The following is a 16,568-nucleotide window of genomic DNA, read 5'->3' as shown; positions in this document are numbered from 1 at the left end:
GCAAAGACTTACTGTGGAGCAGAGAAGGCGTCCACAAAGTACATACGAACATGACATGACAATCAACATTGTCCCCACAAAGAAGGATAAAAACAACTGAAATATTCTTGATTGCTAAAACAAAGTAGATGCGGGAAATATCGCTCAAAGGAAGACATGAAACTGCTACAGGAAAATACCAAATAAAGAGAAAAAGACACCAAAATAGGAGCGCAAGACAAGAACTACACACAGGAAAACAGCAAAAAAGTCAAAATAAGTCAGGGTGTGATGTGACAGGTGGTGACAGTACACCTACTTTGAGACAAGAGCTATAGTGATGCATGCTTGGTTATGCTTTAAAGTCATATCTAACAATTGCGACAACAACTTTTTATTGTCAACTGAATTTCGTTTTTTTAATGATTTCTGCTGGTGGTGTGCCTCCGCATTTTTTCAATGCAAAAGATGTGCCTTGGCTCCAAAAAGGTTGAACAACACTGAAGTAGCGTACTGCATGTTGTGTAAACAATACTCAAAATGCCGGACATTTGAGGCATTTAAGAATGCTAGCAGCTAACGGGCTACGATAGACTGACCATACGTCCTCTTTTCACCGGACATGTCCTCTTTTGCGGGGCTGTCAGGGCGGAGTTTCTTAAATGCCTCAAATGTGCGGCATTTTGAGTTATGATTGCGTGTATTAACAATGTACGTTCAGGGTTAAGAAGGGGTTAAAAACAAAACAAATTGTGCGCGCAGCAGAGAGAGAGAGAGTGTTATGATAAACGCGCATGCGTCGCCAGGCTCTGCTTTTTATCCATAGATTTATCACATTTAATGTTTTATTATCTATAGAAGGGGTGTCAAAAGTGTGCCCCGGAGGCCATTTGCGGCCCACAGCTAATGTTTTAAAGGCCCACGGCACATTCTAAAAATACTATTAAAATAAACAAAAACATAACAAAAGTGAAATAAAAAAGGTTAAATGTAATTTAGAAAAAGTTGCAATGTTGACTAATAAAACAAAGCTGTTTTTTTTTCTTTCAAACTGTCATTGCTCAAAACATGATATTGAATCCAAATCAATGTTATTATGAATTATTGATCTATCCAAGGTTCCCATTACTTCACATCAAATATTCCACTAAGAAAAATATTTTTGGTGGAAGATTTTGCAAATTTGGTAAATAAATAAGCCAAAAAATGTATAATTTGTTGTTACTGTACCGAAAATGAACCGAACCGTGACCTCTAAACCGAGGTACGTACCGAACCGAAATTTTTGTGTACGGTTACACCTAGAGATGTCCGATAATATCGGTCTGCCGATATTATCGGCCGATAAATGCGTTAAAATGTAATATCGGAAATTATCGGTATCGGTTTTTTATTATCAGTATCGGTTTTTTTTTGGTTTTTTTTATTAAATCCACATAAAAAACACAAGATACACTTACAATTAGTGCACCAACCCAAAAAACCTCCCTCCCCCATTTACACTCATTCACACAAAAGGGTTGTTTCTTTCTGTTATTAATATTCTGGTTCCTACATTATACATCAATATATATCAATACAGTCTGCAAGGGATACAGTCCGTAAGCACACATGATTGTGCATGCTGCTGGTCCACTAATAATACTAACCTTTAACACTTAATTTTAAAAATTGTCATTAATTACTAGTTTCTATGTAACTGTTTTTATATTGTTTTACTTTCTTTTTTATTCAAGAAAATGTTTTTAATTTATTTATCTTATTTTATTTGATTCATTTTTTTAAAAAAGTACCTTATCTTCACCATACCTGGTTGTCCAAATTAGGCATAATAATGTGTTAATTCCACGACTGTATATATCGGTTGATATCGGTATCGGTTGATATCGGTATCTGTAATTAAAGAGTTGGACAATATCGGCATATCGGATATCGGCAAAAAGCCATTATCGGACATCCCTTGTTACACCCTTAAATACCGGTATACCGTACAACCCTAAAAAAAAATATAAGGTTGTTTATTGACGCATAGTATTTTTAGGGGCCATATTAAATGATGTGGCGGGCCAGATCTGGCCCCCGGGCCTTGAGTTTGACACATGTGTCCTAGTGTATTTGTGTTAAATTGGTACGTCAGAGTCAGGTGTCGTTACATATCAGGTTGTGTGTTTTCCAGGACGGTGATTGTACAATAAAGCCATTAGAACGACCCCGGCTGTTTCCCACATTATTCTGACAAATGTAAAAATTAAAATGCGGGCTCTCGATTGAACCTCCAACCAGCAGATGACTTAATATCCCTCCTTTATCATCTTCACAGGAATCATTTCCATTTCTCCTCACTAAGAGTGACAGATGTGAACCATCCCATTGACCATAATTAATCTGTGTTTAGAATGAACGGGGCGGCACAGTAGAGGCGGCGTATAGCCCAGGGTCTGAGGGCCCGTGACACAGTTCTAGCGGTCTGGCCCCCGTGCTTCTCGGTGTAATTATCCCATTGCCATGAATAATGGGACAAGGGGGATCAGAGGGATGCTTTGATAGAGACGAGATTAGTTTAATCAAGTTCATTGCTTGGGCTAGGCCACGGAATCTCATCATCCTTCCTCTCAAATCACCAGACCCTCAACCCACCCACCGACGCTCCCTTTACCCGTGCCACATTAGCCAGAAGAATTTATGACATCGTTAGTTTTAAGTGCCACCTCTGTTAGGACAATACATACTTAAAAACAAGAGCCCTCCGTGACGAGAGAATTCATAAAAAAAGGGGTCAAAAACAGTCAGAAATTTCCAAAATAATCGGGATTTAGATCATTTACAATACAAATATTACACTATAGAATAGATGTGCTCTCTGTGCATGCTTATTATTGTAAATCTTACAATCCATCAAATTCATTCTAAGGAGAAACTGTTGTTTTTTAAATAGTTTAGGCATGTCTCGTGGGAAAATTAAACATGGGCTTTATCAGTGTAGTAGAAAAGCCAAGGAGATAAATGTGAACTAGGGTACCGTATTTTCCAAACCATTGGGCGCATTGAGCGGGTCTAGTTTCATACAAAAGGCGCACCGGATTACAAGACGCATTAAAGTGGTCATATTATTATTTTTTTTTCTGAATGTAAAAGACTTCCTTGTGGTCTACATAACATGTAATGGTGGTTCTTTGGTCAAAATGCTGCATAGATCAGTGTTTTTCAACTAGTGTGCCGTGAGAGAAAATATTTTTTGCAAACCTGTAATTATAGTCTGCAAATGATGTGTTGTTGTTGAGTGTCGGTGCTGTCTAGAGCTGGGCAGAGTAACTGTGTAATACTCTTCCATATCAGTAGGTGGCAGCAGGTAGCCAATTGCTTTGTAGATGTCGGAAACAGCGGGAGGCAGTGTGCAGGTAAAAAGGTATTTAATGCTTAAACAAAAGGTGAGTGCCCCTAAGAAAAGGCATTGAAGCTTAGGGAAGGCTATGCAGAACGAAACTAAAACTGAACTGGCTACAAAGTAAACAAGAACAGAATGCTGGACGACAGCAAAGACTTACTGTGGAGCAACGATGGCGTCCACAAAGTACATCCGAACATGACATGACAATCGACAATGTCTCCACGGAGAAGGATAAAAACAAAGTAGATGCGGGAAATATCGCTCAAAGGAAGACATGAAACTGCTACAGGAAAATCCCAAAAAAGGAGAAAAAGCCACCAAAATAGGAGCGCAAGACAAGAACTAAAACACTACACACAGGAAAACAGCAAAAAGGTCAAAATAAGTCAGGGTGTGATGTGTCAGGTGGTGACAGTACACCTACTTTGAGACAAGAGCTACACTACCGTTCAAAAGTTTGGGGTCACCCAAACAATTTACAAAAGTAAATCATTCTCTTCATCTTCTTATTATCGTTATGAGAAACCAGTATTAGCATTAATTACTGCACAACAATTTGAAGTTAAAACAAAACTCTAAAGACCTCACCAGCCATAAACCTCACCGCATGTCATTGTTAATATCACTTTTACCACTTGCACAATCAAACATTTCTGAAAATAAGTAGAGAGCAATAAACGTTAATCTTACTTTTTCCTCTATAACTGATGATTCATTCAGAGCGAAATGGATTTTTTTCCAAAACAAAAATCAGCATTTTCACAAGGTCGTAAACATTGTCCAATGTCCCATCCTTAAATTTTCCCCGTGATGACGACATAGCACTCGACAGCTCAGTCTGCAGACAATACCTGCTCTTGCAGCACAAATTGTGAGTCATTCATCAAAGAAGACATTGGATTAATTAAGCCTGAGGAGTGAATTAGCCTCCCTCCTCGCTCATCAAGGTGTACCCTTGGTTTGGCTTCGTAGGAGGAGGGTGGGTAGGAGACTCCACGCTGGTGATGAGGCCGTAGAGATGTTGTTCTTGCTAAAAAATGTACTTTGTACATGCTTCTACCTAAAACAGGGGTCGGCAACCCAAAATGTGGAAAAAGACATATTGGAGCAAAAATACAAAAAAAAATATGTCTGGAGCCGCAAAAAATTAAAGTGATATAATGAAGTCAACACATGAAATACGTGTCTATATTAGCCTACTATCAAAATGACTATGTGTCGCAGGCTGACACAAATCTTCGTTGCCAGAAATGTTGTAATGTAATATTTATTCTACCCATTTTTACAACATTGGAAAACATTATAGCCAAAGGTTTCGATGTGTGTGTCCAAGTTAAAGGAAATGGCGGGCTGTCTTCTTCGAATGGATACATAACAATCTATGCAAGCAGGGTTACGTTTGCTGTGGTCTATAACGGAACACAAACCACTATCAGAAATGAAGGCAATATTACATACAGATAATGTGTCATGAGACATGCAGATATAAATTAAATATACAGAGGAGAGGACATAAGTAAAGGAAATTAAAGGAGCTCAAATATACCTACAAGTGAGGCATGATGATGCAATATGTACATAAAGCTAGCCTAAATAGCATGTTAGCATCGATTAGCTTGCAGTCATGCACTGACCAAATATGCCTGATAGGCACTCCACACAAGTCAACAAAGTTCACCTTTGTGCATTCACGCACAGCATAAAAAGTTTGGTGGACACAATGAGACAAAGAATGAGTGGCATAAAAAAAAAAATTATGTGGCATCGTTGAAGAAAGTTATACATGTAAACAAACTACAGTGAGTTCAAGTACCGCCTAAATTAGTAGGATAAAACGGCGCTCGCCAAATTCTCTCATCAGAGAATCATGTTCAATGTAAACAGTGAGATTTCTAACAACTAGGGAGGTTTGTGTCATGTTGTCCTCCTACAACAAAAATATATTGTTTTTCTACTTTCATACATTTTTGAAAAAGCTCTAGGGAGCCACTAGGGCGGCGCTAAAGAGCCGCAGGTTGCAGACTAAGGCAAAAAAGGTAATTACATTGGCTCTACATTGTAGCAATGAGACTATAAGACAAGGTGTGTACCAACATACTTAAAGTCCAAAAGCCCCTGACATGCTTATTGTCATTTTCGGGGTTGTTCTTCTGTGTGAACAGCAGCGAAGTGAATATGTATCGTCTGAGTTAGGATTGGAGATGGGATAAAAAGACATAGTGGCTGTGTGAAAGGGAGTAGCACGGAGAGCCAAAAAGGCGTAGTTAGGTTTATAACCAGAGACTCGCTTCTCTCACTCTTTGGCAGAGCTGGGCAAATATTTTGACTCGGGGGCCATATTGAGAGAAAAAACTTGTCTCGGGCGCCAATGTGTATGTGTGCATAAATGATATATACACACTTAGCTGTAAAAATCTGCTGTACAGAATGTGTGTTTGGGTCCCTTTTTTTCAGAAATATTAATACCAAAAAAGTCACAATGTCTGATAAAATTCTAAAAAAGTTATGACAGACACCTCAAAAAAACAGAATGGAATTTTACAGTTTTTTTTGGGTGTCTAATTTTACTGAATTAGACACCCAAAATGTACATTAAAATAAATAAAGTGGGATATATAATATTAACTATGAACAATAAAACACTGAATAGTAACAACATATGAACATCGCAAAGTGAAATAAACACCTACAATATGATATATTTTCGCGTAAAACTTTGCTTCTGCATCTGTTTCTGACACTCGTTTCGGGCTGGCTGCTATGAAAACAAACCTCACCCACTCTGCTTTGTTCCTGGTTTGAGCTGCTGTGACGTAGATTACCGTAATAACTATAACACCCAAAAGCACAGACTTCGACCATTGAAATACTTTCTATAGTTCAAGACTTACGGTGATTTAAAAACATCACTGCACATCATAACGGCGGCTACAGTTTTGATGTTAAATGTCTAAAAAAATTATGTAGAACATCCAGGCCGTATTTTGCCCAGGTCTGCTGTAAGACAAGGTTTGCACCAAAATACCTAAGCCCAAAAGCCCCTAAACATGCTTATTGTCATTTTTTGGGTCGTTCTTCTATGTGAACAGCAGCGACGCGAATATGTATCTTCTGAGTTAGGATGGGCGATGGGATAAAAAGACATAGTGGCTGTGTGAAAGGGAGTAGCATGGAAAGCCAAAAAGGCGTAGTTAAGTTTATAACCAGAGACTCGCTTCACCCACCCTTAGGGATAATGTTCAAAAACCGGTTCTCCCGATTGTTCCATAAGAAAAGAACAGATTCCATGGATTCGAATCCCTTTTTGAGAAACGGTTCCCGTTATCCAAGCCACTATAGTAAAGGAAAAGATTTGGTTCTTTATTCGAATCCCTGGGAACGAATCCCATGTCACAGGAAATGACATAGCTCAGTCATTCGGCGGCAGATACAGAAGCAGCAACAACAATGGACCGAAAAAAACGCTCCAAGGCATGGCTTCTTACTAAGAAATATGACGAGGAAATATTTATTTATTTAATTAAAAAAAAATTCTTGAAAAAATATAAGTGAAGGCTGCCAAAACTTAGTTTTTGTTAAACCAAATATTGTGTGTTTTTTTCCATATACAACAACCTATCTGGATTCGATAAGAGAATCGATAAGGAATCGGTTCGATAAGAGGATTCGATAATGGCATCGAAATCGATAATTTCTTAACAAACATCATCCCTACCCACCCTACGGAGTTGATGATTGTCACTCTGTAAACCCACACAAAAACATGGCAATGTACCGTTTTTTGGGTTCTTTGTGAAAAACAACAGCAACTAAATCCCTGTTTTATTGTTAAGTCTCTAGTGTTCCAAATTTCTACAATCTCTTTGAAAGTGGTGATAAGTGTCCTATTGCTTGTGTTGTAATGGTAGTTTGTAGTGGTTTTGAATAGGTAATCAGAAGACATAGTATTGGGATTTGTCTTTTTGTAATTGCTAACCCTACCAAGTACAGTACTTCCTCTATGCACGGTGGTCTGACACACACACATGTTCTTACCAGGTACCAGGTTCATTAGTCCACAGCATCTCGTCCCTGACTGTAGAGGGTCACGCTTTTGATGAATGGACTGTGTTGCTTTTAGCTCCAGGCTACGATTGGGCACCTCAAGAGGCCGACAACCAGCCGACTCTGGTTAGAGCAAAGAAACAGAAGACAGGAGGAAATGAGGGGGAGAGAGGGACAGAGCAAAAACGAGAGATGAATTTGGATTACCCAAGAGTTCCGTATCCCATGAGTCCTGCATGCGAGAGACATTAGGAATCTAATGTGCTATTATTCTCCATCACCCCCCTAAGCCTAAAACATCTGTCCTTGGGGTGTCTCTGGTAATAGACATGGGCTTTCGGACCCTTGGCTGAGACAAGATAGCAGCGTCTACAAGGGCCCTTGACGTCCTGCCGACTTAATCCGCGAGTACTTCCACAAAATTGACATTGCCTGGAGAGTAAAGCAATCAGCCGACACGGTGCAACAATAGCATTTTTTCCTGCTACAGAAGGGGAGAGCTGACCTTTAGGAGGTCTCGCAAAGAATTACATTTGTTTCAACAACTTTCAAAAGGAATTTGGTTGCCATTTGAGATGCGCCGCATATGGATTAGGTCAAAACCCTATTTTCATTCTGTGAAGAATGTGATTGGGCTTGCTGATTAGTACTTTTTTGTTGGGCTTTAGTTTCTGAAAATAAAACTAAATAAATGCAAAAACATAGTACTGTATGATTCAAATTAAGTAGCATTTTAATACCGACCATGATGCATTAAGTATTCCAAAACAACAAATAACAAAACTGTTGTTTTACTGAAATAAAAATGTAGTTTGAAGTTATGTAATTACTTTTGTACAGACTTTAAAACGGTCTATAAAGACGGATCACTAAAGGCTTGGGGATCAACCTGGAAACAGACTGACACGCGGCTTTGGTCTATTCCTGGGATTTGTTGACAATAGCAAACATAGACAATCTAGTTAACCTTTTGGTTTAAGGACCAGATGCCGGTAAATTCCACAATGATGACACTTTGATCCAGACATAAACGAAAGATCTGTTTCCACTGATCCCCGTCTGATCTGTTGTATTGCTCTGTAATGTTGCCTCACAGATCAAATATGTTTTGTTGAGGTGACATTTCACACTAAAACAACCAGCCACAATGTGGACATTGTAGCCTAGAAGTCAGTTTCTTTAGGACTCAAACCATGGGGGTCCCATTTTTGGCCAGTAGATAGATTTGTTTATTGGCCCTTGAAATGTTGGGAAAATACAATGACTTCATTATGAGGCAAGGTTTCCTTTTAATATTTATTTTTATTTTTTACTACAAAACAAATTATTAAAGTAATGTAATATATTGTAGCCCCCAGAATAAATTACACAAACGTCCAACGCTATTTTTAATTTTTATTACTAATCTTATCATAACAATGGCACAAATCCAACAGGTTTTACCTCCCGTGTACACACTTTCGTCTCAGTGACTCGAGTGTGCGCTTCCCCGTCGGACACACAACAATACTTCGTCATTCTCCGCCAATCACCTTTCAGGCACAGACGGTGTGTTTGCAAACATGGGAAAAACTGACAATAAAATCCAAACTACACGAACAATACACATTACCACCAGCAGGTTGTTACAGTTTGAATGGATATACATATAGCCTTTTATTTGCGCACTATTGACAAGTAAGAAAAACTCGAACACCGAAAAAAGACTGATTACCGAATACATTGCCGCCGAACCCGGATGTAAACAAGACGCACGCCATTGGACGGCGTGGCGAAGTTGGTAGAGTGGCTGTGTCAGCAATCGGAGTGTTGCTGGTTACTGGGGTTCAATCCCCACCTTCTACCATCCTAGTCACGTCCGTTGTGTCCTTGGGCAAGACACTTCACCCTTTGCCTCTGATGGCTGCTGGTTAGCGCCTTGCATGGCAGCTCCCGCCATCAGTGTGTGAATGTGTGTGTGAATGGGTAAATGTGGAAATACTGTCAAAGCGCTTTGAGTACCTTGAAGGTAGAAAAGCGCTATACAAGTATAACCCATTTATCATTTATTTATTTATCATTGTCTGGGGCGTTGTCAGCATGTCTGTGATGTGGACGTAACCAGATATACCCTTGGACAGCGATCTACAAAATGTGCACATATTAGAAGAAAAGAAAGTTCAACTGGAGTGTGAATGCTCGCTGTACCTCAGACTTAAAAGTCTCTAAACACAACTACATTTTAAAATAACACCACAAGAATATTAGACTTGTTGCGAGTAGTTTTTAATAAAAAAAGGCCTTTTAGAATTCTCCTGAATGACACTTGAAAAATGTTCAAAGTAAATTGTACAATAAGCAACAACAATTAAAATTATGGCAAAACGATACAAAAATGTATATTAATATTAATTAATAAGAACCTATTTGATTTTAAATGATTTTATATAATTGTAAATGCTTTGAAGTGGGAAAGGGGTAGGATTAAATAAGCTTTGCTTCTTCCTACTCCTTTTCGGGCATGATGTAAATGAAATGATATGAAATTGTGTGATGTATTATGATGTAAATGTGTTCATGTTCGAAATAAACTAAAAGAAAGAAAGAAAGAAGAAAGAAATGTATGTATATATTTTTTTTACCCTTTTTCTCTAATCCAATCAACTTTATCTATATAGCACATTTTAGAAAACAATAATGCACAGGAGTTGAAACACACATTTAGAAGCAGGATAAAACAGAGTCAATTGTAAAAAAAAAACGTATAAACCGTATTAAAAAAAAAAAACACTTGTGAAAAAATTTTTTTTCAAGAAAATCATATCATAGCAGATTAGGCAAACTATTCAATGATGCAATGTGACCACGCCCCATCGCCACAGGTATCTTGGGAGTCTACAGGGGAAACCCTGTGAGGTATACAAAATGTAACACCATAACTATTTTCTCTGTCACCACAACACAAAACCAAAGATTATATATATTTTTTCAAATAGCTTAGCATTTATTTTCTGATGTACATTGATTTACTTTTTAGCATATTTAATGCACAAAAGCTATCAAAATGGCCCCAACAATTTTTTTAATTTTTCAGAATGAGAATGAACCAAGTTTGAACAAGGGATGTAATAGCCCATAAAATATTTCCTTAATAACCAATTTTATTTCAAACTAAGTTGTGGGCCAATAAAAAAAACAAGCTGATGGGCAAATTTGATATTATCGACATGCTGGTTTATAGTGTTTCTTCTTAGGAAAGTGCAAGTGCAACACTCAGTTTGAACAATGTTAGATTTTTTTAGTGAATTAAGTTTCTTATTGCCTGAATGTTCTCAACGGAAGAGGGTCTTTGGGCTCTGGATTCTCCTTGGCACTATCACGAGCCATGATTACCGGCAGCCCAAGGCTGAGATTCCCCGATTTCGTCGTCTCAGATGGCCGCTTTTCACGTTGAATACCTTGCTGAATACCTGGGCTTTTTGTTCCCTTTTAGGCTCACTGCCCAGACTTGTGAAGGTGCGTCGCAACGCTGATTATACACGTCATGTCCCTCACTTCAAATGTGTACCATATACTGAACCAAATATATGAATAGTAATATATTCAGTAGTAATAGTGCCGTTACACACCTAAAGTATACCGTACGAGGGAAATTATGCATTTGCAGTATCTTCACAGCATTAGAATAATTGTTTTCATATGACCAAGAATACAATATTCATGATATTCACTTTTAACATGAAAGATCAGTTAATGGAGGCCTACTATTTGATGTTGTACTTCTGCTAAGTGAATTAAATCTAGTCAAAGAGCGCAGATATTTGTCTTAAAGGCTTTGGGGCCCCCAAGCTCTCATTATGAATGCGTCCCTTTAAATGAAAAGAATATATTTTGATTCATTAACTATTGATGAATGTGAATGGGGGGAAAAATACTATGCGCACTGAGTAATTTGAGTGAAATAATGTTTCATTGTTGCAAGAGACAGCATCACGACAACTGTGCTGATCTCCCAATAGATGCGTCATGCAGAGTGGATGAGACCACACACCCTGTTAAGACCGCAAGTTTCTCAGCTAGGGTTGTACGGTATACCGGTACTAGTATAGTATCGCAGTACTAGTGAATCAAAAACGGTACTATACTCTGTTTGAAAAGTACCGGTTTGCCATATTTTTTTTTTTTTATACAGGCATGAAGTTGCGTAGTCATCACATTATAACATTTACAAGCAGAGGAGCATGTTCGGCAGCGCACAATCACGGCGTACTTACAAGCAGACAGTGTATAGACAGAAAAAGGAGATTGGACGCATTTTGGCTTAAAAAGTAACAATAAAGGTGAAGCTATACCCACTGAAACTGGAAGAGGTGCTTTAAGACATGGCTAGCTAGTTAGCAGCTAACGTCCATCCGCAGTCTGCAGTGTTTTAGCTACTTGTAAATCACTAATCCTCGCCTCCATGGCGACAAAATAAGTAAGTTTCTTACAAGTATCATTATCACTGCAGGACGAGGAATAGCTAAACATGCGTCACTACACACCGTAGGAGGATACAATAGCTCACCGGCGTCACAATGTAAACAAATGCCATGGGTGGATCTACACCTGACATCCACTGTAATGATACCAAGTACAGGAGTGTATCTAGTCGATACTACTATGATTACATTAATATTTTTTATCGTCACAAAATCTTTTTTCTTTTAAATTCATATTATGTTTATAAACTCAGGAAATATGTCCATGGACACATGAGGACTTTAAATATGACCAATGTATCAGAATCAGAATAGTTTTTACTGCCATTGTTTGAGAATGGGTGTAACTACTTGGTATCGGATCGATACCTTCCTTTGTGGTATCATCCAAAACTAATGTAAAGTATCCAAACAACTGAAGGATAAGTGTGTGGAGGGGGGCGTGGTCTGCGGGCCTGCCGCGGAGCGAGGTGTCGAAGGACCGGCCTCGAAGCACAGCTGGCAGGTGATTGGATCATCATCCAATCACCTGCCATGCTTATTAGCAGCAGCCGAGACGAGACACGTCAGTTGGAGTTGGAGTTTGAGCCAGAAAAGACTGAAAAGTTGACGAAAAGAGTGCTGACCTGGCGCGTGTGCGGACAATAAAAACATTGTTACACCTGACCCACGGGCTCACGCGAGGATCTTTGTGGTCAGAAGAACCCACAGGAGGGCAACCTCCACAAAGTGATTATTACATTTTAACAGAAGTGTTGATAGAACATGTTAAAACAGAAAATAACCAGATATTAACACTAAATGAAGAAGTAGATTAATAATCAATTTTTACAGTTTGTCCCTCATAATGTTGACAAAATGGTCGAGTTTGTCTACCTGGGAAGCAACATCAGCACAGATGGAGGAGCTGATAAAGATGTCGAGCTGCGCATCAGCAAAGCAAGACATGCCTTTGGAACTCTCCGACCTGTATGGCTCTCTTCCCAGCTCTCCAGAAACACCAAAATCAGAATCTTCAATACAAATGTAAAACATGTCCTTCTTTATGGCTGTGAAACCTGGAAAACCACCAAATGCAGGACAGAGAGTTAGACCACGGTCCTGTTCTGGAGAACTTCGTAAAATGGTGCGATGATTCATACCTGGAGCTTAATGGCGATAAAACGAAGGAGATGTACATTGACTTTCGCCGTGATCCCCCTGCCAAAGCACCCATTCTCATTAATGGCTCTGCTGTTGAGATAGTCCGTGAATACAAGTATCTAGGCACAATTTTAGACAATAAATTGACCTTTTATGCCAACACTGACCGTATTTGTAAGAAGGCCAATCAGAGGCTGTTTTTCTTGAGGAGACTGAGGGGCTTTCAGGTTGATAGGACACTGATGAGGATGTTCTATTCATCTTGTATTGAATCTATTTTAACTTATTCCATCACTTCCTGGTTTGGTAACCTCAGTGTGGCCAATAAAAACAGACTAGGTGGTATAATCAAGGTGTGCCAAAAGACCATAGGCACTACCTTGAACCCCCTGAACCAGATCTATCAGGCCAGAGTCATCCAGAAGGCAAAGGCAATTCTGGTCAACCCTCAGCACCCTCTCTTCTCAGAGTTTAGACTCTTACCCTCGGGATGCAGGTACGCCCCTACTAATAGAAAGGCCAAAAACAACAGATACATAAGATCCAGGGTTCCCTCAGCTGTTGTCTTTATAAATGAGCTTCTTAAACAAGCTTAGCTGCTATGCAGTCACTTTAGTGGGAAGCGACGTGTGATGATTAGTTTTTATTGTTTTACAAATGTTTTTAGTTTTTAGCTCAATGCTTTCATGATGGTTTGTATGTTGTATGTATTTTATGTATTTGTACTTCGTTTTTACTGTTGCACCTTGTTTTTTACTGTTGTACCTCGTTTTACTGTTGAACCTTGTTTTTTAATGACTACTGCTGCAAACCATAACCACAACACCAGGGGGAGCTCCACTAACCACGTTAAACCCAGATTCCGAACTAACAAAGGTCTTAGCTCATTCTCTTTCTATGCCACATCAATGTGGAATGCGCTCCCAACAGGTATAAAAGAAAGGGCATCTCTATCCTCCTTCAAAACCGCAATAAAAGTTCACCTCCAGGCAGCTACAACCCTAAACTAACACCCTCACCGGATTGCTAATAATCAAATGTAAACAATCAAATGCAGATACTTTTTCTTATGCCTTCTGATCTCTCTCTCTCTCTCTCTCTCTCCCGCTATGTCCACTACTTGATGTCCATATCCTACCCCCCCCCCCCCCCCCTCCACACTCCTGATTGTAAATAATGTAAATAATTCATTGTGATTATCTTGTGTGATGACTGTATTATGATGATAGTATATATGATAGTATATATCTGTATCATGAATCAATTTAAGTGGACCCCGACTTAAACAAGTTGAAAAACTTATTCGGGTGTTACCATTTAGTGGTCAATTGTACGGAATATGTACTTCACTGTGCAACCTACTAATAAAAGTCTCAAAAAACCAAATTGCCCCTCTGGGACAATAAAGATTTTCTAAGTCTAAGTTCTAAGTCTAAGTCTAAATCAATCATCCATAAACTACAAGTGTTTATTAACAACTGTCTCAGGTACATACTGAGGATTTGGTGGCCCAACAAGATATCAAATGTAGACCTGTGGAGACGCATGAACCAAGAGCAAATTCAGAATGAAATGGAAAGCAGAAAGTGGGGATGGATGGGCCATACACTTAGAAAGGATCCGAGAAACATAGCAAGACAAGCCCTGGACTATAACCCTCAAGGCAAGAGGAAGCCAGGGAGACCAAAACTCAACTGGAGGCGGTCCACTCTTGATGAACTGACCAAGATGGGGATATCCTGGCAAGAAGCGAAGACCATCGCACAGTATGTATGAGTGAGGTGGAGATCCATGGTAGACGCCCTATGCTCCCAAGGGGGCCAAGAGGATTAAAGAAAAGAAAGAATGTTGACAAAATAATAGGTGTATAAATGACACAATATGTTACTGCATACGTCAGCAGACTAATTAGGAGCCTTTGTTTGTTTACTTACTACTAAAAGACAAGTTGTCTAGTATGTTCACTATTTTATTTAAGGACTAAATTGCAATAATAAACATATGTTTCATGTACCCTAAGATTTTTTTGTTCAAATAAAGCCAATAATGCCATTTTTTCGTGGCCCCCTTTATTTAGACAAGTATCGAAATACATTTTGGTACCAGTACCAAAATATTGGTATCGAGACAACCCTATTCTCAGCTAATGCTTGCATGCAATGGGTATATAGCTCAGCGAAGCTCAGCAGATGGCCAAACTGGAGCCTCTCACTCTCCAGTGTTTCTGTTGAGCAATTAAAAGTTTGAGGCTGTTTTTCCCCTCTCCCTTCCCTCTACTGTACAGATTGCAAACAGGGCAAGAGGTCAAATATCTGCGAGGGGAAAAGGAGTGGAACAACTGTTCCGGCGAGCCGCTTTGGCCTCAGCTGGTGTGCAAACAGACGAGCATTCACCTGCGCGAGGATGTGTAATCATCCGACACCAGAGTGAATAATTAGTGCAATAATTAGCCGGCTCAAAATGAATCCGCAAGCTGGCCTCCCTCGCCTCGCCGTCAAGAAATAACAGGTGTTGAAAGTGCCTCGAAGGGACAGAGATTAAAGATAGTTTTCGTTATCGGGTTTTCCTCCGGGTGCGACGGTTCTGTATTTTATCCCGTCACCCACAGCGAGGGTTGTATGGGGGGCCTGTTTTCCTCTGGCTGGGCAGTTTTGGGAGCTATAGGCTTATGACAGAGAGTGAGTGTTGTTTAATCTGCGAAGTGTGAGGCGTCCTTGAGCTTCCCGGACACACGCCGTGTCCACATAACCGCCAGCTACGTGGAGTTGAGTCCAGCCGAGGCTCGTTACATGCTTTCCTTGGTGTTGAAAAAATATGGACACAGCGAAAAGCAAACTTTGTTTTGTTCCGTCCTGCTGTTTACAAACGAAAATTGCATTCTTTCTAATCCAAAACGACAACGCAAGAACAATTGACTTGGGTGCTACTTTATTGGGTCTCCCCGGAAGCCTACTGGCTGTATTTATTCTGTTCTGACTAAAGCAATGAAGCAAACGAGCCTAGGGGTGTTTGTTCTCGTAAGAACGACTTAAGACTTGTCAAGATGCCACAATCCGTGCTCGGGTTCCCAGGCTCTTTCCCTTGTTGGTTTTTTTTTTCCCCCACACTTCCTGTGTGTTTTTTGAAATGGCTGCAGCAGGTAGAACGGAACTTAAGACACGAGGAGTTAAAATATTTGTTCTCCAGCCTAAGCGCTGTGTATTTTGTCCCCGGCGCTTATAAATGATCATCGCATTTCAGTGTGAAAGACCCGCACGCATTTGACATTTTTCGCGACACAAAAGGATGGCTCGACACGCAAAGCTATTTATTCCAGTTTCCCTTTTCGAAATGACTCGAAGGCGTCTATGCAAAATCAAGATGAATGTGCGTTTGAAAGAGACAGTGGTTGATTATTATAGCCGCTTGACATCCTGCACTTTATCTTTTACGGTGGCCTGTTGTCTTATAATGTTGCATCATTAGTTTCCCTGACAATGATGTAGCTTCACGCCTGCTACGCCACTGACCTGTGCCGTGTTTAAATGTAACCTTCTTTTAGTCCGAGCCGTCAT

At 39.6% G+C, this 16,568-nt stretch overlaps 1 protein-coding gene across 6 annotated transcripts in view; it reads right to left on the bottom strand.

Annotated features, from left to right (window-relative positions):
• The window catches only part of foxb1a (forkhead box B1a), a 303,263-nt gene that overhangs the window by 263,480 nt on the left and 23,215 nt on the right, over positions 1 to 16,568 (bottom strand). For 5 of the 6 annotated variants that reach the window (XR_009827541.1, XR_009827540.1, XR_009827542.1 and 2 more), the window contains exon 2: positions 7,403 to 7,534. Coding sequence is in view for 2 of the 6 variants with exons in the window: in XM_062061290.1 (XP_061917274.1) it covers positions 7,403 to 7,431 (29 nt within the window). In the remaining 4 variants the exon portion in view is untranslated. Of the gene's footprint in view, positions 1 to 7,402; positions 7,535 to 12,747; positions 12,930 to 13,013; positions 13,072 to 16,568 lie in introns of all 6 variants that reach the window. The other variant, XM_062061291.1, reaches the window with a different exon arrangement.

The sequence above is a fragment of the Entelurus aequoreus genome, linkage group LG10 (genome assembly GCF_033978785.1).
Source record: "Entelurus aequoreus isolate RoL-2023_Sb linkage group LG10, RoL_Eaeq_v1.1, whole genome shotgun sequence".
NCBI classification, from domain to species: domain Eukaryota; kingdom Metazoa; phylum Chordata; class Actinopteri; order Syngnathiformes; family Syngnathidae; genus Entelurus; species Entelurus aequoreus.
This window is presented reverse-complemented; position numbering and strand designations above follow the sequence as displayed.